General features: G+C 39.7%; 1 protein-coding gene across 1 annotated transcript in view; it reads left to right on the plus strand.

The window, feature by feature from the left end:
• IFT122 (intraflagellar transport 122) overlaps window positions 1-24353 on the plus strand; it is a 32894-nt gene extending 8541 nt beyond the window's left edge. Inside the window, 20 exon segments of the mRNA XM_029086017.1 lie at window positions 282-484; window positions 971-1108; window positions 1870-1912; window positions 1915-2030; window positions 2937-3134; window positions 4775-4915; window positions 6672-6725; window positions 8971-9132; window positions 12627-12793; window positions 13712-13883; window positions 14965-15067; window positions 16598-16738; window positions 17795-17892; window positions 18824-18924; window positions 19913-20078; window positions 21045-21156; window positions 21610-21738; window positions 22602-22681; window positions 23372-23536; window positions 24264-24353. Coding sequence (XP_028941850.1) covers window positions 282-484; window positions 971-1108; window positions 1870-1912; window positions 1915-2030; window positions 2937-3134; window positions 4775-4915; window positions 6672-6725; window positions 8971-9132; window positions 12627-12793; window positions 13712-13883; window positions 14965-15067; window positions 16598-16738; window positions 17795-17892; window positions 18824-18924; window positions 19913-20078; window positions 21045-21156; window positions 21610-21738; window positions 22602-22681; window positions 23372-23536; window positions 24264-24353 — 2579 coding nt within the window.
• The last annotated feature ends 2615 nt before the right edge of the window (window positions 24354-26968 follow it).

Consider the following 26968-nt stretch of genomic DNA (forward strand, 5'->3'; position numbering starts at 1 on the left):
TGCTGATTTTCTTTCTTCGTATCCATTGGCTTTTTACAGCAAGGAATCAAAGTATTGCTCCAGAACGTGCTGTTGACAAATAGAGGGTGATAACAATTGTGATGGGGATAGTAGATTACATAGATGCAGAACAACAAACACAGACGAGCAGGAATCTGCTTTTAATTTTAGAGGTCTTTTAGAAAGACGCAATTGTAATATATTAGTAAGTTTTGTTATTTCTGTATCCATTATTTTCGTGTCGGCCCACAATGTATTGTTTTTGTGTTTTTTCTCTCTAGTTAGAATAAAAGGCAGAGAGCTTGTAAAGAAAATTGCAATCTACAAAAACAGATTAGCAATCCAGATGCCAGAGAAAATCTTGATTTACGAGTTATACTCGGATGATTCTTCAGATATGTATTATCGGGTGAAAGAAAAGATATTAAAAAAATTTGAATGCAACTTGCTGGTTGTGTGTTCAAATCACATTATTTTATGCCAGGTACGTACCTTAAAATCTAAAGCAGTCTGGGGTTGCATTCAGACTTTAAGATAGCTGTCCAGGTAGCTGCTAGGAGAAGACTGTGCTGTGTCATCTCTTACAGTTTTTCCCCAAGGTACCAATGTGTAGTGCTGTTGTAATGTGCAGCTCTGATGTTCTTGCAAGCAGTGGCTGTGGCATACCACAGGTGGCTCTGTATCAGTAAAACAGCCTCTGCAGTTGAATTTGACAAATCAGCACGTAATCCAGGGGACCCTTTAGGTGCAGGTGAACTACTAGAAAAAGGTGTGTGTTTTTGTTTTTCTTTGTTCATAGCACTTTAAGGAAAACCTTAAAGAATTAATCCTGTTAAATTGACTAGTAGACTTTGATTTTTATATGTAAAAGTAGGCACACATGCTAGTATAGGTATAAACACAGCACATCAAAGACACAGGCTTTTATCTTTACCTTCATGCAGTATTTTGTGTGTTATTGTGTCTTTAGGAGAAAAGACTGCAGTGCCTCTCATTTAGTGGTGTTAAAGAACGAGAATGGCTGATGGAGTCTCTTATTCGTTATATTAAAGTAATTGGAGGGCCTCCAGGAAGAGAAGGCCTCTTAGTTGGTCTAAAGAATGGTCAGGTAACACATAATGTCTGTTATGTGTCTTTTCCCTGCAAATAAAATCTGTTTTATCTCCTTAGGAAGACCTTAGGAGCAACATACTATTTACAACCTAGAATTTTATTTGGCAGTCTCATCTGGTGATTAAAAACTAATTACTTCTGTCTTTCACATTCTCTGGGTGTTAAATTCATACAAACATGTTTAACTTTGTCCTAAATTGTTAGGAACAACTGACAAAAATGTAATTATTAGTAACTGAGGAAGGCCTTGTCTTTAATGGGGGTTGGGCAGGGTGTGTGTATGCTTCTCCTGATGTCCACTTGTGGAGGTGTGGATGTTGTAGAGGTGAAATTACTGTCTTTTTCACAAGTCCATTAGCAACTGAAAATTTCAAACGGGAGCCCAGAGGTATTGATACAGAGACCAGGAATAGAGAGGAAGTTGACATCCTGTGTGTCTTCTGTACCTGTGGTATATATTCCTGTAGTATTATATTAGTGTAGTTGTTTAACTAGTGGAGCATTAGGAAATCCAGGATGTATAGCGTATGGTTTATTTGTATAGGCTTGCAGCCTGGGCTGTGTTGTCGAAACAAGTCTTTGCAAGGTACCTCAAACTGAAAAGCATTTCCTTAATCTTAATGCAGAGTTTATCTCTGGAAAAAAAAAAAAAAAGCAATTGCATGCTTCAAACACATCAAAGTTTGTACCTGGTATGCTGTTTCTAGTTTTAGGAGCAAAAACGGACGGGCTGACTTTGGTTTCAAATGTATCTAGATTCTGAAGATATTTGTCGATAATGCCTTTGCAATCGTCCTGCTAAATCCACAGCTGTGCGCTGCCTGGACATGAGCGCCTGCCGAAACAAGCTGGCGGTGGTTGATGAAAACGATACCTGCCTCGTATATGACATTCATACCAAAGAGTTGTTGTTTCAGGTAAAATGCTAAGTTGTGGGTGCTTTTTTGCTTTTGGAGTGTTTTGTTGTTTTGTTTTGGTTTTTTTTTAAAAAAAAAAAAAAAGAAAGGGTGGGGGGTTGCAGGCAGTGATTTGGAGCACAGAACATACCAAAAGTGTTGCTGTGCAGAAATTCATATAACTGTCATTTAAGTCATTAATCACATTTTGTAGGATTTAGCCATGATCTATTTCTCTATCAAAACTAGCCTTTTAGAGATGGTAGGCAAGGAATTAGAAGGCAGGAGATACACGTGAGCAAGAGCTGAATAAAGAGCACTTAAGCATGTGACCTTTTCGGTTTAATTTAGAGCTCTGTCCTGGTTCCCTTTGAAGCATTACAGTTAATGAGCGCTTTGGCTTTATCATTAGTATGAACAGAATTAAAGCCTAAACTTCTTTGTTCATCGTGAATTCTGAGACTATAAAATGAATAATTATTTCTTCATTGGAGTTTAGCAGTCACTCTAAGGGTTCACTCATTAATGTTGATGAAACATTTTTGGAGAACAGTGGATAGAAAGTATGAAGTGCTACAAAGATAGGGTCTGTAACTTTTGTTTTGTAACAGGCAGAAAAATTATCAATTAAATGTGGTAGCTAACTAACAGTGTGTTACTGTGGAATTTTATATTATGTTCTACTGTTTGCTAGTATAGGTCATTAGTAAATACAAAACAAAGACAATTACAGCTGTTAAAATGTAAAATATTTCCCTGTAAATCTGTTTAGGAATATACTAGGCTTTGGAATATTACACATGTAAATAATAAGAGTGTACACACTCAGGCTGTAATAGGTCAAATGTTCTAGCTGAAGGATGCGTATTTCCTGGGAAGTAAGATGTGATTGCATCTGTTGTAATCATCATTTCTTTTGCTCGTTAGGAACCCAATGCTAATAGCGTGGCTTGGAATACGCAGTGTGAGGATATGCTCTGCTTTTCTGGAGGGGGTTACCTCAATATCAAAGCTAGTAACTTCCCTGTCCATCAGCAAAAACTTCAAGGCTTTGTTGTGGGTTACAACGGCTCCAAGATCTTCTGTCTTCATGTTTTTTCTATGTCAGCTGTTGAAGTTCCGCAGGTAATCCTTTAATCTCATTAAGTGTTGCTTTATATTTCATAAACATCAATGTTTAAGAAGTGAAGAAGCTTTTCTGAGATTTACTTGTATATTCCATTACCAAATGATTGCAGTTCACTTTCTTTGTCATTATTTAAGTTATATTGCATGATCCATTTTATTTTCATTTCTTTGGCATTAATTATGCTACCTTCCATTTTGCTGTTATTGATTGTTGTTTCTAATTCTCCCTTTCTACTTGCAAATGCACATAATCTAAAAGCAAAGATGAAGATGTGTTGCAGGTGTTGCCTCTTCCTGTATTTTTACTGCAGTCTCTCTGTGTATCCTTTCTCAAGTTGAAATTTCATTTTTCTTACGAGTCTTATTGTTTCTTCATCTGGATGCATTTAGACAATATTTAAGCTGTCTCTTTTAGTCTGAATGTATAGTACATGTGTAGTCTTTAAATTTAGAAATTGCTGTTCTAAATGCTATTTAAAATGCTATTTTCTGTGTTATGGGAAGCAATGGAAGAGACTAAAACAGTCCAAGAAACAAAACAAAAAAGGAGGAGGGGGGGGGAAAAAAAGATTTTAACTTATGCACCCAAGTGTGGGCAGGATCTGAAGCTGAGTCAGTGCAGAAGACAGAAGTGCCATGTGCTTTTATTACCTAGTGGGTACCTGTGTTACAGACCCTGTCTGTTCCTCCGAGGCATCGTGCAGATCCTGAATCAGGCTCTGGGTTGTGGGTGACAGCGAGGAGATCAACCAGGCCCAGCACACTCCGTGGCTCTGGCGTGCTGGAGGCACCAATGTGCCACAGAGTGACTGTGAAGCATCACAGAGGCAGCTTTTTCAGAGCTGTGCTTTTGAAGGGGAGGAGTACCAAACAGTATACCATTTTCAGATAAATTGATAAAAATAACATAGAAATCGATCTGCATCCTGTCTTTGGTTGCAAACCCAGAGTTAAAGGTAATCTGGCTGCAGTGCTCCCTGTTTGTTCCAAGGGTTCGAGCTGTAGCTCAATGTAGATCTGCATCCTGAGCCTCAGTCTGCCTGTGTCAGCCTGCAGTTGAGTGTCTCTTTAATTCCCTTTCAGGTCAGGTCGTTGAGGTCAGTGTCTTTTGGGCTTAATAGTCACAGTCTTGGTAAAGTCACAGCTTAATAGTCACAGCTTTGTCATCCGGGTTGGCACAGAAGGGTTACTTCCTCATGATACCACTTCCTGCTGTGTCTGGATATTTCCAGGGATGTTTCATATCAGGCTGTTGTGCCACTTTTCATGCTTTTAGCCTTCGAGAACAAGCTGCACCTTTGCCCTGCTTCCATAGTATTAAAGAAAAAAAGCTTATTGAATATAACATTTAGCATGTACAATGCTCAGAAGAATTCACATTACTAATATGCAAGGAACTGAAGATTTCAAGATGAATGGGTTCAGAATGTAATTAACTCAGCTTGTCTAAAGATATAATAATAATCACCCCAGAATGTTGTTCTGTCTGTTATACAAAGAATGTATATTTATTCTCTGTGGAGCTCGTAATGGCTGTAATTGGAAAATATTTTTTCCCCCCAATGTGTGTAGAGAATTTTGCTAATATATCTCAGTATTATGCTTTCTAATACATGTTTTTCAATGGAAATCCCCAGTCTGCACCCATGTATCAATACCTGGAACGAAAAATGTTTAAAGAAGCCTATCAAATTGCATGTTTAGGAGTAACTGATACTGACTGGAAAGAACTGGCCATGGAAGCCTTAGAAGGGCTGGAGTTTGAAACTGCTAAAAAGGTAAAGCAGATATTTACTTATTTACCAGAAAGCTTGTTTTATTTATTTATTTTATATATATATAGATAGATAGATAGATAGATTAAAAAAATCTAGTGTGTGTCTATAATGTGTGTTTTGTGGCTGGAATACAAAGTGGTGTTCCTGGGTTACTATTTTGATTGTCTTTAATGTATATGTTATTCCATATATGAAAGACAATGTCGGTTTGTCCCATACTCAGGATCTAGAGATGAGGTTTTAAACTGAAATTGAATTTCTCTCTCTCTAACTCAAAGTGTTAAATGCAAAGAAAATGGTTTCTTTCATCTGCTGGAAAATGCATTAATGAATTTGAAGGAAATAGCAGTGGAAAGTTGTTCGATGGTGCTGCTGACCGGCGGGTGGCAGCAAAGAATTCCTTAGCTGACTGCCCCCTTCCCCAGCGCTGTGAACTTTCTCTTTTCCCCACCCCAAGTATTTAATATAAACTCAGTTCAAATGTGGAGGTTTCATATTCTTTGTTATTTACACACTAACGTTCTTTGACAACAGTGGTGATGGGATGTTGTCCTTTTAGTCATTTTCCAGCTGGAATGTCTTGGTTTTGAGAGTGGCCTATAAATGGATCTACACTGAAGAACAGTTTTTTCCAGCATAAAATGCTTCTCTATTTTCTTTGACCACCTTTTCTCAAATAAGAGAGAGCGAACTGAGTTTGGTGTCATGAATATTGTATGAAAGACAAAACATTCTAAAAATGCAGAGGGAATGACCTGTAGTGATAAGAATCTTTTAATAACAATTTTTAAAAAAGGAAATGAAATGCTTTATTTTTCTTTTTTTCTTAAGTGGAGGCATCAGAATAATTCCAGTTTCATAGACGGCTTTATGCAAACAGATATTCTTAAAAAGAAGTTTTCAGTGCCTCCTTGGAATTTTAAAGTAGTGCCCTCTTAGAATTAGAGCGGATTAATTTGAACAAAAGCAGCTTCTTGACATTAAAGGCTCTCATAGTTCCTAGTCCGATCTGGTGTAAGCAGAATATTCTGTGCCCTCTTACGCATTAGTTTGGTTAGAAGTCTTGAACGTGTGGTCTAAAGAGTTAAATTTCTATTTTTTGACGCATGTCAAGAATAAGTGCTAAGCTGCTGTAAATCGCACGTGACTTTGCCTCTTGAGACTTTGGGTTGCACATTGATCTCCGTTTGCAAAAGATATTACACTGTCTTGCAGTACTTTTATCTTACCGTCTTTTTACCTCCTTCCCTCTCCCTGAGCTACTTCCATACTGAATTTTCAGAATGGTATAAAAACTATAAGCATATGCAGTATGCTTTGGCAATATGATCAATTATATGTTCTACCTTGTAATAGTTTCCTTAAATTTCCTTGTCTGTGTCATGCTTCACATAAAAATGGAAAAGCTATAAAATAGCCAGAATAAAAGTATGCATTATTTTCAATGGCATTTTGTATTTCTTGGGGGATTGACACACGTATGCCTACTTGTCCCTGCCTTTGCTGTTTATTTTCAGTGATAAGCTCTTTGCATTGTACCCTTATCGTATTTACTCTAATGCCTCAGAGGACCCAGCTGTAGTCAGAGCCCATCAGGTTAGGGGCTACACAGACACAAACCCCAGCATATTTCTGTCTGTCCTGTTTGCATGAAGACAGCTTGATTTATGTGGAACAATATTCTGTTGATTTTATTTTTTTTTTCTGGCTTTTCAAGTTAATTCCTTTTATTCTTTTTTTTTTTTCTTTTCAATAGGCATTTACCAGGGTACGAGACCTTAGATATTTAGAATTGATCAGCAGCATAGAGGTAAGAAAGTGTTAAGGAGAGTGTGTTTTCTTACGTGTAGTCCTATGCCAAAATCAGCACCTTCTGTTTTGGAGGGACTTTCATTCAGATAGTGCTTCTGACTGCTGGAGATGTGTTTAGAGTGAAAATCCTGATTGGCAGAGGTCACTCAAATTCTAGGCATATGACTGAAACTTCATGGGGAAAAAAAATGGGGGTATGGGACAATAAGAACTTCTGAAACTGTCTTCAGGAAAACTGGAAATATGTTCAATATTCAATTAATTGGTGGAATACTACTGTGCTAACAGAGCTTAGTACAGACTACTTCATAAACATGAGTTAATTAAGCCTTTCCTTACCCCCTGGAGGCAGGTAATTACTATTATCTGCTCTTTGCAGAGCCAGAAACAGGCCCAGAGAAATAAAATGACAAACTCAAGGTCTCATGACAAGTCTGACAACTGGAAATAGAATTTGGGATTCCTTGCTTCAATACTGTCTTCTAATCAGTAGTTCTTATTCTTTTCACACTTCCTGATAGAATTTCCCCAGACAATAACTGTCTGTCACGAGCACATTAAAAGACATAGTATCACCCTTGTCCTTCTACAGAGATTGCATGATAATGCTTAAAAATCTGTGTTGAGATGGCATAAAGGGAATTCCTCTTTCTCACACTAATTAGGTTTACACCTTCTCTGAAATAATATGTTCCCTGTCTTCCATTTCTGCAGAGCTGTCCTGGTTCTGTCAGAATGCCGGTTGGCTGCAGTTAACTTTGCTTGGTCTCTAGCATGGGATGCCCCACTTTTTTTTTACTCCCCCCCCTTTAAAGGGTAGATAGGTAGATGAGAGCATTCTCTCACCATTATTAACCTTTCTTTTCCACATATGCTTCTCCAGATCTGCATCTATTGAAGATATTCTGGAATTGTCGTGTTATATTCTGTTTAATGAGAAAGATTCCCTTTGCAAATAGGCAAAAACTTACTTTCAGACTTCTTGAAAATGCTTGTTCCGAAGTGAGAGTCCTACATCATGCCTTACTCTTGCTTGTGGTGTGTCAGATTCCTTTTAAGGCTTGTAAGGGTGTAACGAAGCACACATGTGCCATTAATATGATGGTTTTCTCTCAGTAATGACACATTTTTTTTTTCTAATTGATGACAGCAGGAAACATAACTGCAAGATCTCTGTATCTGGCAAGATTCTGTGAAGTCTTTTAACAACTGGTGTAACAATTCCTCTGATTATTCTTTTAGCCAAATTTTTTAAAGGGAACTTTCAACACTAGTCCAATATCAGCCCAGACAGTAAGTGTGACTAGAAGGAGTGATGGCTGAGTCTCCTCTGGCCATGGAGAATTGAATCTATATGCTCGTGGAATACCTTTCCACCTTTCATGCACTTTTCTTTAAATCCAGTTCACATCTGTGTATTTCCATATGAGGTGGGCTAATAGCAGTAATAATTTTACTCAAAGCAGAGTAGCAATGTGTTTCCAAGATACAGGATAAAACATACACATTAAAACACACACACACACGCGCGTGTTTGCACGTATATGGCATTGGCCCCTTGAAGTCAGTTTACCCTTATGGATCTGATTCGCATAAAGGGTTTCATGATGGCCCTGCACATACTTTGCCTCTTTGGTCCCTTCCCACACAATTAGGAGTGAGTTCCAATTAGTGTGTGCAGGTGTTCTGAAAGAGACCGCTGCCTGCCTGACATCAGGAGCCCCTGCACGTGGGGACACGGGTGGTGGCACTGGTTTGTATTCGGAGGCAGGTTAGCGTACTCTTTGAATCTGTTTATTGTGAGCAATTATTTGCATGTTTGTCATCCCACCCGCACATACTGTTAATTTAGCCAAATTATATGCTAGTGAGTTTCTAGAGGAGAAAAATAAGGAACCCGTCAGATGCCTTTTTTAAAATAGCATAGCATAATGATAGCGTGTGTTCGTTCTCCTGTGTGAAATCAAGTGATTTTTCATCTCTTTGGTTTGTATAGTGACATTTAATTTTGCTCTTCCTAATTTTAATTAAGAAGGGATTTAATCCTTTAATTATAAATTCACCAGAAATGTAAGAGAGGTATAATTTTCATATCCTGTTACAGGTTTTTATTAACAGTTAAAATCTAAGCCTGAAAATCTAATTCTTCAAAGGCTATTTCTCACCTGGGTCCTGGTCATCTAGAGTATTTTCTACATCTCTCTGGGTTGGGTTTTTTTGTTGTTTTGTTATTTTTTTTCCAGGAGCGGAAGAAGCATGGAGAGAACAACAATGAACTGTTCCTGGCAGATGTTTATGCCTACCAGGGAAAGTTCCATGAGGCAGCAAAGCTGTACAAAAAGAGTGGACATGAGAACCTCGCTCTCGATATGTACTCCGATTTACGCATGTTTGACTATGCAAAGGTAATAGTTTGCAACTGAATATTTAAATGTAGAAATACGAAAGTAACTGTTCTCAAAGTATGATCTTACAGAAGGATTGGATGAAATGCAGGCTTTTGAATTCCAACTTTATTTTCTCAGTTAATTGGTTGAAGTTTGTTCGGGTTATAAGAGGAAGAATTGTTGTCTTCTGTGTCTAGCTACAATGGTTAGCCTTTTTCTTCAGAGTCTGCTGCTGAGGTAACACTGTGTTTTCTATAGTCTCACATGTGTCCATGGAATTCCTGACTTCTCAGTGATTTTTTTGTTGTTGTTGTTGGATGCTACCAAAGGTAACTCTCTAACTGTGATTATATCATATTATCCATAATAACTGGTTTTTCAAAAAACCTAAAAATCTAATTTTTATGACTTTTTTCTCCATTATTTCTCTCAAGAGTCCCTTTTTTTTTTGTCTTCCGAAGATAAATAGGTAGTACACATACAAAGTGGGGCTGAGTGCACCATGCATTTAATTAGCTTCTGTATTAAAATATTTTTCTTTCAGAGTTTGAACTTAATATAGAACAACAGTTAGTTCTATATTAACTAACCTAGTATATTTTTGTAGGCTAGAGAATTTTCTTCCAAAGATTTGGTGCCTTGGCTTTTTTTTTTTTAAACTCTGTTTCCATGTAGAAATAAATTGAGTACGGCTTTAAAAAGTGATGGTTTTATATGTTGATAGGAAAGCATTACTTGGCTTTTAAGTCTCCTATGGTGTTTTCTTATCAAAATCCCTGAGAATGCATGCCCTGTTCAGTCTCATTCATCACTCATCAGAGCTTTATTCGCCCAATACAGGACAAAGACTTTACCATGACATGCATTTAAACTGTTTTAGCATAGATTCCACACACTGCTACAGACAGATCTTTTTCTTCCAAGAGCTTAATGTAAATACTTTGGGGCTTTGCTGATGTAAGTCTGACTTCCACTATTTTTGGCTGATGAGTCTTTGTTAGATTCAGTGTTTTGGCTCCTCTTGAACATAAATGTAATTCATAAATGAAAATTTTCCCATAAGTCTTCATAAGAATCTTTTTAATTCTTGGCGTTAGTCGTGTCTATATTTAACTAGCAGAGAGCAAAAGGTCTTGTGTCTCCTATCCTTGAGAGCAACTCTATGCAGAGGAAATTAAAGGTACTTTGTAGCATATGAAGGAAGCTTCTTGTGCAGGGAGTGCACAACACAGGGGAGAATATGTAAAACTCCCTTGCATGCCAGTTATTTTTCCAAGGAAAGATATATGGGGGGTCTGGTGGGGTGGTTTTGTTGTTGTTGTTGTTGTTTTTTTAATGGTGCCAGAATTACACAAAGGGACCCTTTACAGAATCTGGTCTCTTGTGCTTGACTTTGATTAGCTCTGGCTAGAGAGCCCCGGCTGGAGGCGGAGGTCAGGAAGTCCTTTGATATCTGGTCATAGTCTTGTTATCGCAGCACCAGATCACAAATTACTGAGAACTCACAAAAAACTCTTTATACTGTGCGAAGCGGAGCTTTTGATTTTGGGCTTATTTTGGTGACCAAAGCTGGAAAAAAAAGTTGTGTCAAAGATACTGTTCAACTTGATTGTTTTGCTTTGGTTTTTCATATTCAGAGACTGTGGTGACATCTTTATAGTCACTCACTTGAGTCAGGGCCGTGGTGCAGTGGATGGTGCTGGGGCAAAGTCCTCTGTGGAGCTCACTGAAGAGCTGATGTAGAGAAGGGAGGTAACTCCGTACCTGTTGACTGGCTGTGTCAGAGAAACTGGTGAATTGTGGTGGTGGAACAGATCTGTTATGTGGCTGCTCTTTGTGGGGTTTTTTGCCCATTTGTTGTTTTGGTCTTTTTTAAACCTCAGTCAGAATTTGCCAGAAACACAGAGGACAAAGTAACTTTTCCACTCTCCTCAATTTTCCGTTTCTCCCTTGTTCTTATTTTTCATTGGATAGAAGCTGCTTTAATGGACAGTAGCCTGTTCTGTTAACAGACAAAATTGCCCTTCATCGATCTTCTGATGTTAAAGTTTTGTGTGGGCTATTTTTTTGTGTGTGTGTTGTTTGGTTGTTTTTTTCCCCCACCTGGTGCATGGTGTCAACAGATGTGAACCATATGGTGCCAGGGCTTTGGTATTGGCAGAAGAAACTCAACAAATTATTAAAAATATGTACAAAACGGTCATCATCACAGCATCCAGGCTTGGTGTTTGCATTCCTTGTAGAAACCCAACCAGTAGTTCAGCATCACTCTCACTGTTGAGCAGCTGTCATTCTGACCTTATAAAATAACGTATTTGACATATTGTAATATTGTTATCAAGTGTATTTGCAGGAAACAAAATTTCAGCCTTTAATTGATTTGTGGCTGAGCATCCTGATGGTAACATGTATTTAAGTGGGTAAATAGCTGTTAATTAAGAATGGGGTGGGACTGGGTCATCTTTGAGAATGAAACCAACCCTTCTTGCCTTGCAAAAGAAAATCTGAGATTTGGAATTGATATATGACAGTTTTTAAGATTAGTACGATGTTGGCTTGGAAAGGCACGTTCCTGAAAAGCATGCAGAAATTGAAATTTGTATCCACTTAAACAGGCTCAACAGGGAACAAGCTTTCCAAGAAATCAAGTAGGGACATATTTGTCACCACTGAGGCATCTGGGATATTGTGTCCAGTTCTGGGCCCCACAGTTCAGGAAGGACAGGGAACTGCTGGAGAGAGTCCAGCACAGAGCCAACAAGATGATGAAGGGAGTGGAGCATCTCCCTGCTGAGGAAAGGCTGAGGGAGCTGGGGCTCTTTAGCTTGGAGAAGAGGAGACTGAGGGGAGACCTCATTAATGTTTATAAATATGTAAAGGGCGAATGTCAGGAGGATGGAGCCAGGCTCTTCTCAGTGATGCCCAACGATAGGACAAGGGGCAGTGGGTGTGAGCTGGAACACAGGAGGTTCTGCTTAAACTTGAGAAGAAACTTCTTCACAGTGAGGGTGCCAGAGCCCTGGGACAGGCTGCCCAGGGAGGGTGTGGAGTCTCCTTCTCTGGAGACATTCAAGACCCGCCTGGACGCCTTCCTGTGTGATCTCATTTAGGTTCCTGCTCTGGCAGGAGGGTTGAACTGGATGATCTTTCGAGGTCCCTTCCAATCCCCAGCACTCTGTGATTCTGTGATCTGTATCGTCCCTCTCCTGGCCCTCCCAGAATCTCCCACTTTTTTTTTTTTTCTTTTCTTTTTGTTTGTTTGGGGTCTTTTCTCCTCTTTGTAATGGAAAAGTATTGAAATAGGAGACTTGCCATTGTTTCCTACCAAACCTTGGGCCTTGGTGATTAGTTGCTGAAGGCTGGCTCAGTTCATGTTGCTCTGTATGCAGTACTTCTTTTCTTAGTAGTCATAATGATATTAATTTTAAAAGCCTTTATGTGTTTTAGAATTTGGACTGTAACAATGTTTGTGACCAGAAGGTAATGCAAACTTTTGTATTGCACTACTTCAGGATTTTCTGGGATCTGGAGACCCCAAAGACACAAAGATGCTAATAAAGAAACAAGCAGATTGGGCCAAGAATATCAACGAACCCAAAGCAGCAGTGGAGATGTACCTCTCCGCAGGCGAGCACATGAAGGCCATAGAAATCAGTGGGGACCATGGCTGGGTTGATATGTAGGTTTTAATTCCATCTCAGAGATCTGATATAATGAAAACTCCAATGAGTTATTAGGAATTGTGCATAATTCTAAAATAAGGCAAAACTTGTTTGTTATGTGCCTCTGTTTATATTAGATGGAGTATTTGAAGGATATCTACAATTAAAAGTATTTAAAAAGTTACATATGTTTAGAGGGTAGGGACATATATATGTTACAGAAAAAATGCTTTACAACAGTAAAGAGAATTAATGGGTTCATCTGTAGTATGAGAGTGTCTTCTAAAATATGCATGCCTTAAGCTTTTCAGAGTAATCATCACAGCAGTGCTTATATGTGGTAGCCTATTTCTGTTGTTTTAAGCTGTTAAGGATAATCATCTAGTGGGTGGAGGAGGCAACTAGAGCACAGGATCCCTAGAAATTCTGGGGCTACTCCCGTCAGTGGTCAAATTCTCCTTGATTTGCAAAAGGTCACAATTTGGGTCATTTGTGGAGTTGCCATAAGACCTTGGACAGGTCACTCAGCCTTCCCTTGCCTCAGTTTTGCTGTGTGGCAAAGGGGTGATGTTTATTCAGGAGCCTTTCGTTCAGGTCAGGGTTGGGGGAGTGTGTCCCATGTCACTTAGTCATGTAGGACCTACTCCCTCCCTCCTTCTTCATAACTGTGCAGAGTCTGAGATGTGGAATTGCACATATGAGTAAAGATTGAAGGAATGGGTTTTGAGTTTGTACAAGGAAAAAAAGAGAGTTTGGAATGTTTACTGAAAAGTGTTTAAACAGTGCTGCATGGTACTACTATTATGTTATTTATTAAATAACAGCAGATTAAAGGTGAAGTTATTACAGTAATTAAACAAAAGGCAAAACAACAAAGCAAAACCTGAAACGTCTGTTGTTTTTTGTTTGGTTTGTTTTTTTTTTACTGGGTCTAGGTTAATTGAAATTGCTCGAAAACTGGATAAGGCTGAGCGTGAGCCTTTGTTGAAATGTGCCTTCTATTTTAAGAAACTCGATAATCCTGGCTACGCAGCAGAAACCTACATGAAGGTTGGTGACCTGAAAGCATTGGTCCATCTCCACGTGGAGACTCTTCGCTGGGAAGAAGTAAGCGTGCCCTTGGTTTCTGTGTTTAAAACCACTACTTCTTATTGTCTCTGCTTGCAAGAAAGGGAGACAAATGTCTGGCTCCTCTGACTGTAGTGAAGGGAGAGGCAGGCAAGGAGGCTTCTGTAGAATGCGATTCAGAGTGTTTAAGTTCATTTTGTATGCTCAGTGTTTGTTTGGTGGTGGTTCTGTTTTTTGGTTTTCTGGCTGAATATTTCTTGGTCTCGCTTCTAAGCACTTTTTTTTGCCTGTTGAGTTATAGTTACCCCCTTCCTATGGCAATCCAAGGGATGCTGCTTCTCCATCAGAAAGAATAAATAGTAATTATTTCATGGGAAATTCTGTTTTGAGCTGTATCATTTATAATTTGGACACACCTGCATGAGAATACCATACATGTAATTTAGATCTTATGAATGTGTGCTGTGTTAGCGTGGATCCTGCTCTGTAAATGGATTTACGCTTCTGATTAGGTAACGTTCTGACTTCACTGAGTTTTTCCATGAAAACATGGGTCTGCCAGTACCGCCCACTTCACAGCTGGGGTCATGATTAATTTTGTTCTTGTTTCCTCAGATTAAGTTTTAGATAGGTGTGGTTTCTTAAGGAAATGTTTTCCAAGTGCTGCTGGAATTCACAAACCCCCAATTATATGGGTGCTTTGGAAAATTAGAGACTTAGTCCTTTATTGACTAGTTACTGAGTTTAGAAAGTGGATCTAAACAGCATTTATAGTGTTGTTTCAACTTCTTTAGAAGACATATTCAGTAAAAATAAAAATATTTTTTTGTATCTTGCTGTGAAATCTACTACATTTCCTAGATAATCACTTTCAAGTTTCCCTGTTTCAATAACCAGACTGTTACTATGCTTAGCTTCTTTTCTTTTGTTATTGATTGCTTTTTATTTTTAAATACACTAGTTTCATACTGGAGAAAAAATGGATTACACTCTACATTCTGTGTATGTATTTTTATTGTGATTTTACTTAGGGCTAAAGGATTGATCCATGGAATATTTTAAATCCTTCAACTGTTTAAACCATGCAGGATTCTAAAAATGAATTTTTAATTTACCTCAGGCATTTGCTTTGAGTGAAAAGCATCCTGAATTCAAAGACGATGTCTATGTCCCATATGCTCAGTGGCTAGCAGAGAATGATAGATTTGAAGAAGCCCAAAAAGGTAAGAATGTCACTGGTCACTCAAAATTTACTCCAGACTTTCCCAATTTAGAATATGCAGTCTCTGCCCTGGAGAGTTTCTTATCAGTGGAATTCAAAACCAAATAGAATCCGTGTTTTCATAATGGTCTTAAAGTAGCTGGAAGTCTCCTTGTATGATAAAAAAATGTGCTGAATCTGTCAAAAACAATAGCACCTAAATACAGGTCCAGATTTTCCATCGCATTTCCATCACAGATGAGTGTGGCATATGGCAACATTATTTGGCATATAATCTGAACTGTCTTTATCAATATTTTTATCACCATAGAGTTCAAAATATGGTGCCCACCTTACAAACCTGAGTGGAAAGTATAGTTTTTCCTTAGGTTTAGGTAATGTTGGGTTTGTACGAGTAAAATTTTTGTTTCTTTAAGAATTTTCATGTAATTTTTTAGGCTTATAAAATTACCTTTAAAGACAACTGTCAACCTTCCATCATGTGGACAGGCTTCAAAATTTAATTCATAAACTGTTCCAGGGACAAGGAGATACTGAAGCAAGCTCCATGTGGAGCTGGGACGTTTTCAGTATAGTTCCTTTTCTCAGGTGCAGCTCCATGTGACGACTGCATCTGCTGCTTCCAGAGCCAGCTCAGATCTAAGTGTCTAACTGCATTTGCTTGTAAGGGCTCAGCTAGTGAACGTGCCAGACATGATCTCTCTCCTCACAGAAGTAGTTTGTGAGTCTTGGCACCAAACCTTTGAGCACCTGCTTTTGGGGCAGTTCGTTAGTTTGCACACAGAACTCTGAATAGGTACGTCGTTCCCAGTTTGTTCCACAAAGCTCTGTGCTGCTGTGGCTCAGCAAATATAAATGCCCTGGAACTGGCTGAGCTGGAGATCCCTGTGTGTCTCTGTGAGAATTTGGTGATATCTGAGCTAGCTGAAGTCAGGGGCAGTTGTGCTGTGGGGTTGGTTTTTTTTAGGGTTGGTTACCCCCCGTCCCCATTACCCTATGTGAAGACTGTTTGCCAAATGCTTGTTTATCAAGTGAGAATACAGGGTATTTCTTTATACTGGCTTCTGAGCATCAAATAAAGAAATGCTGTTAATAAATAATAGAAAGATATAATAAATGCTGTACTCTCTCAAAACATTCAGTATTACAAACCAGAGTGCTAACTTCAAACATTAATTTATTATAGTTTTGAATGAAGTTGTGATTGCAGCATTTAGAGATTGCCGTTGTTTGTACAGATCTAATCATAGCATTTTTGATCCTTTCTGTACTTAAAAAAAGCAGCCAGCGTTGTACAAAATCTGAGCAGCTGAGACAGTGCAAAAGCCACAAAATGCCTACAGATGCTTCTCGCGTTCCATTAGTGTCGCTGCTTTCAGGAAGAAAATACCAGTGTATAATCCTTTTTATCCTGCCCTGGATAAACTATTTGATATTGTCTGAATAGAGTGCTCTTAATTTTAAAATATTAATTTCAGTTAATTGATATAATCGCACTGTAAAATCCTCTTTGTTTTGGCATTCTTTATAGCATTTCACAAGGCTGGCAGGCAGAGTGAGGCTGTAAGAGTGCTGGAGCAGCTAACGCACAATGCTGTGGTTGAAAGCCGATTTAATGATGCAGCCTATTATTATTGGATGCTTTCCATGCAGTGTTTAGATATAGCCCAAGGTGAGTAGCTGAAAGGAAGTATCTGTTTGTTACCTTCTTGTACATGTAGACAAACAACTACTGAATTGTGATAGCATTGCTGCAAGTACTTCACTATTGTGTGGCTTTGTTTTTATTATTTTTTTTAGTGCTGTGCGTAACTCTGGCTTGTGCTATTTTTGTAGTCCCCCTGGTTTTCCCATGTGCTTATTTAAAACAAGCAGAACAGCAACATCAGCATGCATAGGCCTCCTTTTGAAATCTGACTGGAATCAAACCCATGTCTCCTGGGACCACGTAACCTCATGTACCTTCCCACAACATGCTTTAGCTACAGAAGTGATTGGAGGGTTAAAGTGCCAGTAAATAAAAGATGATCTTGGAGTGTAAGATAGATCTAGTGTTTGAACATTGGTTGGAGAGGTACTTTACAAATTATTTCTGCCAACAGAGATAAAACTGATTGTTCGTTAGCTATCATCTTGTCTTCTGAATGTTTTTGCACTGGGAGAGAGGTGGAACCAGTAGTTAAGAGGTGTAATTTAGTAATAAGGAATACAGAAGATTAATAATACTGCCTTTTGCCTGGTGCTGTAAGTACTGTTTTGGGGTTTTTTGTTGTTTGGTTGGTTGGGTTTTTTTAGTTCAGCTGATGCATGATAGTGTTGATCTGTTACCCTTCAGGTATTTTAGAGATGCAAACTTTTCCAATTGGCTTAGAGGTGTATTTAATATTTATGAAACATGTTTCAAAACTCATTTCTAAACTCTGAAGTTATGGATGAGGTTTGCAGTGATGCACACCTACTATTTTCTATCTTTAACTAAGCTATAGCTAGCTATGTTAAAACCATTGCCTCAACTGTTTTGTGGTTTACCATGCTTGTTTTAGACTAGAAATTTGCTCAGAAAAATGACAGGTCTGTATAATGTGTGGTTTGCACAGGTAGGTGGGACACACTTGACCTGGTACATAACCTGTGTTGGGAGTGCTGGAGCTAAATTCATAACATGCTGTTTTCTTCCAACTCATAGACTCATTTTGGAGACCTATACTAATGCCTTTGCTTCCCACAGAGAATGAACAACAGAAGACTGAAATGTTACAGAAGTTTCACCACTTCCAGCACTTGGCAGAAGTTTACCATGTCTACCACTCCATTCAAAGATACACTGTAAGATATGCACTTTAGAAGTTGTGTATTTATGCTTCCCAAGCATTTTTCTTTAGGAAGTCTAGAAATAATTTGGAGTAATTAATGACTTCTGAGGCAATTAAATATTGAGTGTACATTAGTGATACAATATAGTAACTTTATTTACTTCTTTAACTATATTTTATTTTATTATACAGCCTTCTGCTGTACTGTACGAGAACTTCTGTTGTCTTAGTTCCCAAAAACTGCAGTGCAGTTTTAGCGGATCTGTGCTTGTCTCACTGTGTGATGATGACTGACTTCCACCCTCAGCCCTTGTTTGCTAGTTATATTGGTTTGGTTCCACAGTGACATAAGCCTCTGGTCCTACACAAGCTTTTCCTTTAAAGATGGGAAAACAAGATTGAACAGAAGAAGGCACCCTGCCTAGCTTAGGGGTTCCCACAATGCGGTGTGTGTATCAGTCGTGGTGTGTGTAAACTACTCCAAAATGATAAGCGGTCACGAGTGAGGAGCTCCTGCTGCTTCCAGCAGTTATCGTAATGTTGCCACCACTGTTGGTGAAAATATCTTCTGTAAAGCATCTGAGAACCCTTGATCTGTGCCCTTGCCCAAAAGGAGACGCTGTGCTATGGAGGTCTTTGCTTTTCAGACCTTACAGTGGTGGAGACTCAACACTCTTGCTGGCCAGTCTCCCCTCTTTTCTGAAGAGTCTTGAGGATTCTGTTTTAGCTCCGTGGATCTTTCTCTCTTTTTCTGCATGTAGCAGGCATCATCTTTGGTGATAAAGACATGCAAAATCTACTTGCTATATTCTGTCAGCACCTCTTCTTTTTGCAACTGTATGAAAGAAGCACAGCACTTGAGATGCCTAGTGCTGTGATGCTTAGTGGTGTGAGTTGTTGGTTTTCCAGCTTAGAAATACATGTGTGTATTTTTAATATTGCAGGAGGAGCCTTTCAGTTTCCACTTGCCTGGAACCCTCTTCAATATTTCCAGGTTTCTGCTTCACAGCTTAACAAAGGAGACTCCTTTGGGGATCTCAAAAGTGTATCCTTCCGCTACAGTACAAAATCTAGAAGTTATCTTGTGAGATACATGAAAGGAATAACTGATGTTGATCCACAATGCAGAGATCTCCTGTAGGGTATCTTCAGTTTCAGCTGTTGGTTATAGTTAATAGAAACTGACTTTTGTCCCTAAGGAAATAATCAGCATCTTCAAACCATTGTGTTTAACTGCTACTTTTTAAAAATTTTTTTAAATAGTTTTGGAGAGCTGTACAAATCAACTAACATGTAATTGTCAAAACCCCCCAGCCAGTCTGGTGTATCACCTTTGTCAGAGAAGCAAGTTCTAGGATACCAGTCACTGCAACAGGATGTTGGCTCTGAATCTTTGACAGTGTTGTTGCAAGGAGAGGGAACTGAGACAGGAGGGAGGGGTGGGAACCAGGAGCTTTTCCCTCACACGAGGCTGGTGTAGCTGTGTAGTGTCTGTCAGGCTGACATTTGCACAGCTTTGTCAGTGCATATTGCATCTTTGGGGAGTACTTGGGAGTAACGTGCCTGGAGATCAGTAGCTCTATAAACAGCAGTTACTGTAATACACTGATGAAAGGGAAAGACAGCCCTTGGTCAGCGACACAGAGCACGTGCTTTATTTCCAATAAGATCATGTGTATTTAGTTGGTGTCAGTGGGTTGATGGTGTTGTAAGGTTTGTTGGTTTTTGGTTGTTGTTTGTTTGTTTACTGGGGGAAAATCCATTCATCCTAAAATTACTGAAATTTTGTAAATGGAGTCAGAATATTTAACCAAAGCAATGTTTATGTAGGTTGAGTTCCTTACCTAGCTAATAATTGCCCACAGACATTTTGGTTGTCCTTTCACACTTGTTTTTAAATTGAGATCTCTTGTTAAAGTGTATTTAAGGTACCAGAGTTGGATATGCTTCATTGCATAACTTCTCTGATTAGAAAGACTATTGCAGTTTTTTCTAAATGCCATATGTACTTTTATTCCTTAATTAAATTATAGCAATACATTATTTGCCCTGGCAAAACAGAGTAAAGCTCTTGGTGCGTATAAACTGGCTCGTCATGCCTATGAGAAGTTACAGGGACTGCAGATCCCACCTAGGTTCCAGAAATCAATTGAGCTGGGCAGCTTGACAATCCGATCCAAGCCATTCCATGACAGTGAAGTAAGCTGTAATGTGTTTCATGCTAATCATTAATATGTGACCTAATCCATTAATCTGAGTTGCTGTATGTACAAAATAATCTGAAATACATTATGCGTAGCTCTGTGGTATAATTATGTTTCTACTGGAAACAGTCCTTTTATTGTTATTCTTCAGGTCAGACTTCCTTTTGCTTCTGAGAACAAATTAAAATCGGTCTTTTCTTTACGGGCAGCTTCCATCCTCCCTCTCCTGTGTTGCATCTACCTTCCTCTCTGCCTATTAATTCTTTCAAGCTTTTTTCTGTCTGATCCACATGCAATTACTCCACAGTCTTTGTCTCTCTCTCCAGCTGGAGGTCACTTTCATTTGTCCCACTCTTGGCACTCCTTCCCTCCTCCCCCTATCCCTTGAATGACCTTCCTCCCTTAAGTCTTATTTTAACACCTTTTCTTCTTTAACTGAACCCTGACTTTCCACAGTGTTCTATAAAGCCATGTCTTAAGGAGTGCTCACTAAAAATAAATTGTATTGTGCAAGTGAACGTGCACCTGGCCACCTGAAAGAATGGAAACACAATCTTAAGAACTGCCTAAAATAACTGTGCTCTTGAAGAAAGAGAGATTAATTGGAGAACCTAAATTTGACCAAACCTTAGAGCAAAAAAACTTTGCTTTGGTAACCTTCTCTTCGACTTCTTTTGTCACAGTGTATTTGATGCAGAATTCTGACTGCAAAGGCAAGGTGAAAATGTAATTGTTAGAATGGTGAAGACAGCTATTTTTAATGTGAAAACTTGCTGTTTTATTAAAAAGGGAAAGTGTTTTCAGATGTTAAAGGATCTGATTTCACAGCAGTATTTCTCCAGATTAGTGCTGATGTAATACCAGTGGTATAAACCTAAGGAGCGCATACTTAATTGAAAACAAAGAATTCAGGATGTGCTGGTCTGTTTACGATTACTGTGCTCTGTATGTGTCTTTGCAGGAGCTTGTGCCCTTGTGTTACAGGTGCTCCACCAACAACCCTTTGCTAAATAACTTGGGGAATGTATGCATCAACTGCAGACAACCTTTTGTCTTCTCCGCTTCCTCCTACGGTGTGTTGGAATCTCACATTTGGTTGTGCTTTTCAAGCAGATAATGTTAACTGAACAGAGTCAGTTTGTACCTAATTTGTTCTCTTTGCAGTGTTATTTGGACAAACAAATCTTTCCTTTAAAGTTGTTAGATTTGAATAAACGGCTGCCTCTTGTCCCAGGGATAGCTGAATTTCATTGCAAGATGGCAGCAGCAGCAAATCAGCGCTTTCGTGCGAGACACTGAATCTATGAAGTGTTTCATTAGCACAGATGCAGTCCTTCGACAAGCTGAGGCGGTTTTGGTTTGTTTTAATTTTATTCTATTTAGCTTGCTTCACAAGAACACGTGGGCAGAACACCACCATTGTAGACGCCAGAGGGTGTTCATTTCTTCAGAGGCACAGTATTTTCTAGGAGGCATTTTCTGAGCTCTTGCAGGTCAAATGCTCCTTGTTTTTCACTCCCCTTTAGAAGTACTGCATCTGGTTGAGTTCTATTTGGAAGATGGCATCACGGATGAAGAAGCTGTAGCTCTCATTGATCTTGAAGCTCCAGGATTGAATAAAAAAGATAATAAATGGCAAGAGATGATGAGTGACCGTATCCTTTTGATTAAAATCAGTTTCCAGTCCTTTTCTTAAGGAAAGAAGCAACAATTTAAAATTATTTCCCCTTCAGGTTTAAAATTTTCTTTTTGTCATATGACTGATGTGAGTGCAACTGCATTGTTTCCTTTTCAACTTGGTATAACGACCAAAGTGATGTTTTAACGAAACCTAATATTTTCATAAAGCTTTTTCATCAGGAAAATCTGGTTTTAGTAATGTAAAATATTTCTTTTTAACAATGGAATGCCATGCTTTACCTGTTCTAACTGCTTTCTGTAAAGAATGGGGAGAATCTGAAGTGTGTTTTTCACTTCCAATAACATCTTGCTTTAGAAGCTGCCTTCTCTTAGCCAAGAGAAACCAGCATGGACTTTCTTCATAGCCATTCCTGTTCGAATCTGTTTTGTAATGCGTTGGCATCCAGAGCTCCCAGTTGCTGTGAGGGCCCTATAATACTGGGTGCAGAGTAATGTGCGAGAAAACACAATCTCTGACTAAAGCAGCTCAAAATGTAATTTAAATAGGTCACTTCATTTGCTTTTTGTCATCTGTCAGAAGGGGGCAGAGGGGGAAAGAAGGCCGAGCTGATGTCATACTTGGTTGTGGTCCGTTTTGCCACTCTACAGCTGCTGCAATGATAAATTTCCCCAGTCGCTGTGAATCACAGCAAGACCTTCTCTAGTACTTTCTATAATAATCCAAGCACTGTAGCAGTTTCAGAATACTCTGACCTTCTGGAGCAGCAAGGACACCAGTCCTCCTGCTATGCTTTCATATTTATTCTGTGAGTGCTAGCTACTGTGAGGAGAGCTAATTTTATAGGAACTCTGTTTCTTCCTTAAGAAATGCGTCTAGATGCACAGAGTTTGAGGCTCAGTGACAATACAGATATTATTGAAGATGATGATCCTTTTACAGCAAAACTGAGCTTTGAGGTAAGAGCTTTACCTGCACCTTCCAGTAGTTTCTTTCTTGCTACCAATAGAAATGGACAGAGAATTTTAACTTGCAATCTATGCTGCTCTTCTGGTGTGGATTTGTTACAAAGGCTACTGCAAGAGAGATAGAAAGCAGGGGGCTGGAAGAGAGGGATGGAATTTGAGAGCAAAAAGGATTTACCAGTTAACTCCCTTCTTAAAAACAAAACAAAACAAAAAAACCCACACACGCACAAAAAATCCCACACCCCGCCCCCTCTACACACACAACAAAAAAAAGCCCATAAAAAACCAAAGATCTTAAAGTAGACGTTCCTGGAATTTGTTTTTCTCATCATAAAATGATACAATAGAGCTGTCCCCCAGGGTATTTCTGTGTCTAGGCAATATACCTATAAAACAACCGTTACTGTGAGGTTTTAATAAAGGCTGTGGGCATGGGTGTTATTTACAAGGAATTGTGTTAATAATGCAAACTCACTGAAACCAAGTTAGAGATGTGGCTGGATGCTGCTGTCCCTGCGGGTATTGATAAAACTGGCGGTGAGTTTGGTGGGACTAGACTTAGGCCAGTTCTGTATTAGCTTTTTCTACTGAATTTTACTTTGCTTCTTACAAGATCTTATTAATCCTCAAAGGGCTTTGCAGTTGGTAACAGTAATGCTTTCTGAACCTGCTCTCCTGCAGCAAGGAGGCTCAGAATTTGTTCCAGTGGTTGTGAATCGTGCTGTTCTCCAGTCAATGAGCCGGAGGGACGTCCTGATCAAACGCTGGCCAAAGCCATTGCGGTGGCAGTACTACCGTTCCCTGCTACCAGATGCCTCCATTACCATGTGTCCATCATGTTTTCAGGTAGTGTTTTCATGGAGATTTTTAAAAAAACCAAACAACTCCCCCCTCCACCCCAAAAAATCCTACTGAGAACCCTATGGCTGAAACAATTCTAATCATTGAAACCTCATACTTTAAAATGTATTCAGCAAATTCCTGAGTGATGTAGAGACAGAAAAGGCAATGAAAACCAAAAAATAAGCTGTGTGATGCACAGAGGAACATCTGCCTTCTGAAAACTTTGAGGTAGCTGAATTTGAGAAGCTGCACTGACAGCAAGTCAGAGCCTCTCGAGCAAACTTTGGCTGAACAACAAATGCTGATTTGTATTTCTTTCTTTTTGCTCTGTCCCTGACTTTCAGCCTAGTCTAGCAGGGAAAATCAGTCAGTAACTAAGTTAGCTTGTGGTTCAGTCCCTCTCCCTCTTCTTCCCCTCTCAGGAATGGCTTTTTGAAATACTGGAATTCAGTCATGTTTGCTTACACAGAAACTGTCTAACTTTTGTCCTTCCTTCTGCAAAAGTAATTAATTGGTTTGTGTCTCTTCAGCAACGTTGGCAGTGGTCTGCAAAATGCTTGCTGCTCCATTCCAGGTTGTAGCTCTCTCAAGCAATTGAGTGAGAGGAATAATTCTCTTGTAATGGTGGCTTGAGAATGTCTGTGCCATAGAGAAGCTGTTGAGCTCAGTTTGCATTTTCTTTGAGCTAGTCACAGGCTAACTTGTCCCTAAATCTGTTCCTAATTAACAGATGTTTCACTCAGAAGACTATGAGCTTCTTGTACTGCAGCATAACTGTTGTCCATTCTGTCGACGGAGAATAGATGAGTCAAACCAATGAAGAAAAACAATCTTATACCTCAGCTGACATACTTCCCTCTTGGCTTGGCGAAACACTTCCTAGCTTCACAGAGTTTTCCTAACAACTTGGATAACTCATCTTGTTCTGTTTTGTAGTTTTGTACAGAGGAATGGAACTGAGTTGAAGAAATGTAACTATTTTTTTTTTATTTTTTTTTTTTTTATGAAAATGCCTATTTGTGAATGTCCTCTACATTTCCCAGGCAAGTAGCTGAAGTGCCGTAGATTTTTACAAGAATGTTTCTAGGGTCAAGTTCAGCCTTGAAGTAATAATTGTTTTTACTCCAACTTGTGTTAGGGCTTGATTTGCTCCTTAATATGTACCCATTATTGACAGATTTTCAAATAAACAGGACTATTTTTCACTACTCTGTTCTGGAATTTGCTATAATCCTGCTTCTTCTCAGCTTGTATTTTTTTTATTTCTATTCCATTTAGGCAGGAATAGCATTAGTTTAGAGCTCTTAAAGTGTGGTCTTAAGAGTTACGCTGATCTTGGCATCAGGGACCATCTCTCACAGCCACAGCGAGTGGAGGAGGGTCAAAGCTTTTAATCTGTGTAGAATTCACCCTTGTTAAAATCCAAAAAGCCAGGTTGTGCATGGAAGTGTGTAATCCTATTAACATTAGCGTGTTTACCACTAACGAAAGAAACACCACTGACATGATGGGCTAAACTGAATATATTTGCACGCTTATAAATATGTCAAGGTGCCAGGCAGGAATACCAAAGCAGTTGAGGGCATATCGTCAGCCAGTGGCTTCCCACAGCTCCTCCTCTCTGTACCCAAGATTGTCTGCTGAGAAAGCAGCAAGGGATGAACCTGCTGTGGTACTAAAATCACAGGACAGTTCCCACAACTGCTGTCCTGTCCGTTGTGGTGTTTGTGATCTGAGCACACCTTCGTGGTGTGGGCACACACACCTGTCTGAGCTTGTGCAGGTCTTTGGCCACCGTGCTGACCAGCGGCGTGATGTGCTCAAGGAGTATTGCTGAGTAGTATTTCCCCAGCATTGTTCCAGTCCAGAGCCCTGGGCAAACAATGTGTAGAGGTGAGAGGAGACAGACCTGCCGCCTTCGACTTCAGCCTCTTGGCGAGGCTGAGGGGATTTTAATGCTGCAGCTGTAGTTTGTTCACTCCTCCCTTCCCTGCAGGACTGGAGAGAAAATCAGAAGAGCAAAAGCAAAGAAGCTCCCAGGTTGAGATAAAGACAGTTTAGTAAGTGAAGTAAAGCTGTGCCTGCAAGCAAAGCAATAAGGAGTTTATTCACTGCTGCTTGGTGGCAGGCAGATGTCCAGCTGCTTCCTGGAGAGCAGGGCCTCAGTGTGAGGAGTGGTTACGTTGGAAGGCAAACACCACACCACCCTCCCTTTCTCCTCTTTTCCCTGAGCTTTTATTTCTGAGCATGGCATTGTCTGGTGTGAGCAACCTGGTCTAGTGGAAGGTGTTGCTGCTCATGGCAGGGGGCTGGAACTAGATCCCTTCCAGCCTATACCATTCTGTGATTCTATGAACACCCCTTTGGCCAGCTGTCTCAGCTCTGTCCCCTCCCTGCTTCTTGCCCAGCTCTGGCCTATTGCTGCGGGGAACACAGTGAGGAAAACGAAAACCTCAGTGCTGTGTGAGCACTGCTGGGCCATAGCTGCACCACTGGTCTAGACACAAATCCAAAACAGCACTGCACAGCTGCTGTGAGGCAAGTTAACTCCACCCCAGCCAGACCCAGCCCACCATCCTGCTCCTGGTAGGTGAATCTCCTGGGAACAGTCACTGAGCAGTTCTCTGACAGTGGGAGAATTTGTGGAGGTAACCAGCTGGGCGGGATTTGAGCTGGAAGTGATGGGTCTCTTGACTCCAATCCAGTATAAATCGTGCCCATGTTACCATGAGTTCTATTGTTATGACATCCCGTCTGTCGCAACCTCCCTTTGTTTTGAGTGGGAAATGATACTCGGCTTTGCTGGCTTGAGCTATTGGCTGAGGTGGTTGGGTGCTGGTACAGCAGCTACTGTGTAAACAGCACTTTGCAAGTGACACCAGGGATGTCTCCGTGTCTGCTCGAGTTCCTCTTGAGTGACACCCTGCAATGGCACTGCAGGGTTTCCGAGTCCCTCGGTGGTTCCTGACCAAGTTTGCTGAATTTACCACTTAAAAAACATTCTGTTCTAATTACTGCTCGTATGCTTTTTGCCTCATCTGTCACTGTTTGCAAGGAAGACTTTGCGACTGACATGGATAAACAATGCTGTTTGAGATGGGAGCCAGAATGGAATTCGGCTCTTTCTCCTGAACTGAGCAGGCTTTGCAGAGCTAGTGGGAATGGAGAATTATAAAAAGAAATAGATAGGGTTTGCAGTGACACAGACAAAATGGATCAAGCAAGGAAGCTTTTTTTCTTTTTTTAAACAACTCTGTGAATACAGTCTCGGTGTGAAAAGTGTATTGAGCTTTTCTGGCAAAGACATACTCAATACATCTCGTCCAGAGTGCCTTGTGCCATTGAAACTCTCGGGTAATGTCATGAGAAGGAGTCCCTGGACATACAAGAAGTCCCACCACAGTGCTTTTGTCTGAAGCTCTTGTGAGTGGCTGG

Source organism: Antrostomus carolinensis, unplaced genomic scaffold (assembly GCF_000700745.2).
Source record: "Antrostomus carolinensis isolate BGI_N321 unplaced genomic scaffold, ASM70074v2 scaffold22737, whole genome shotgun sequence".
Taxonomy (NCBI): Eukaryota; Metazoa; Chordata; class Aves; order Caprimulgiformes; family Caprimulgidae; genus Antrostomus; species Antrostomus carolinensis.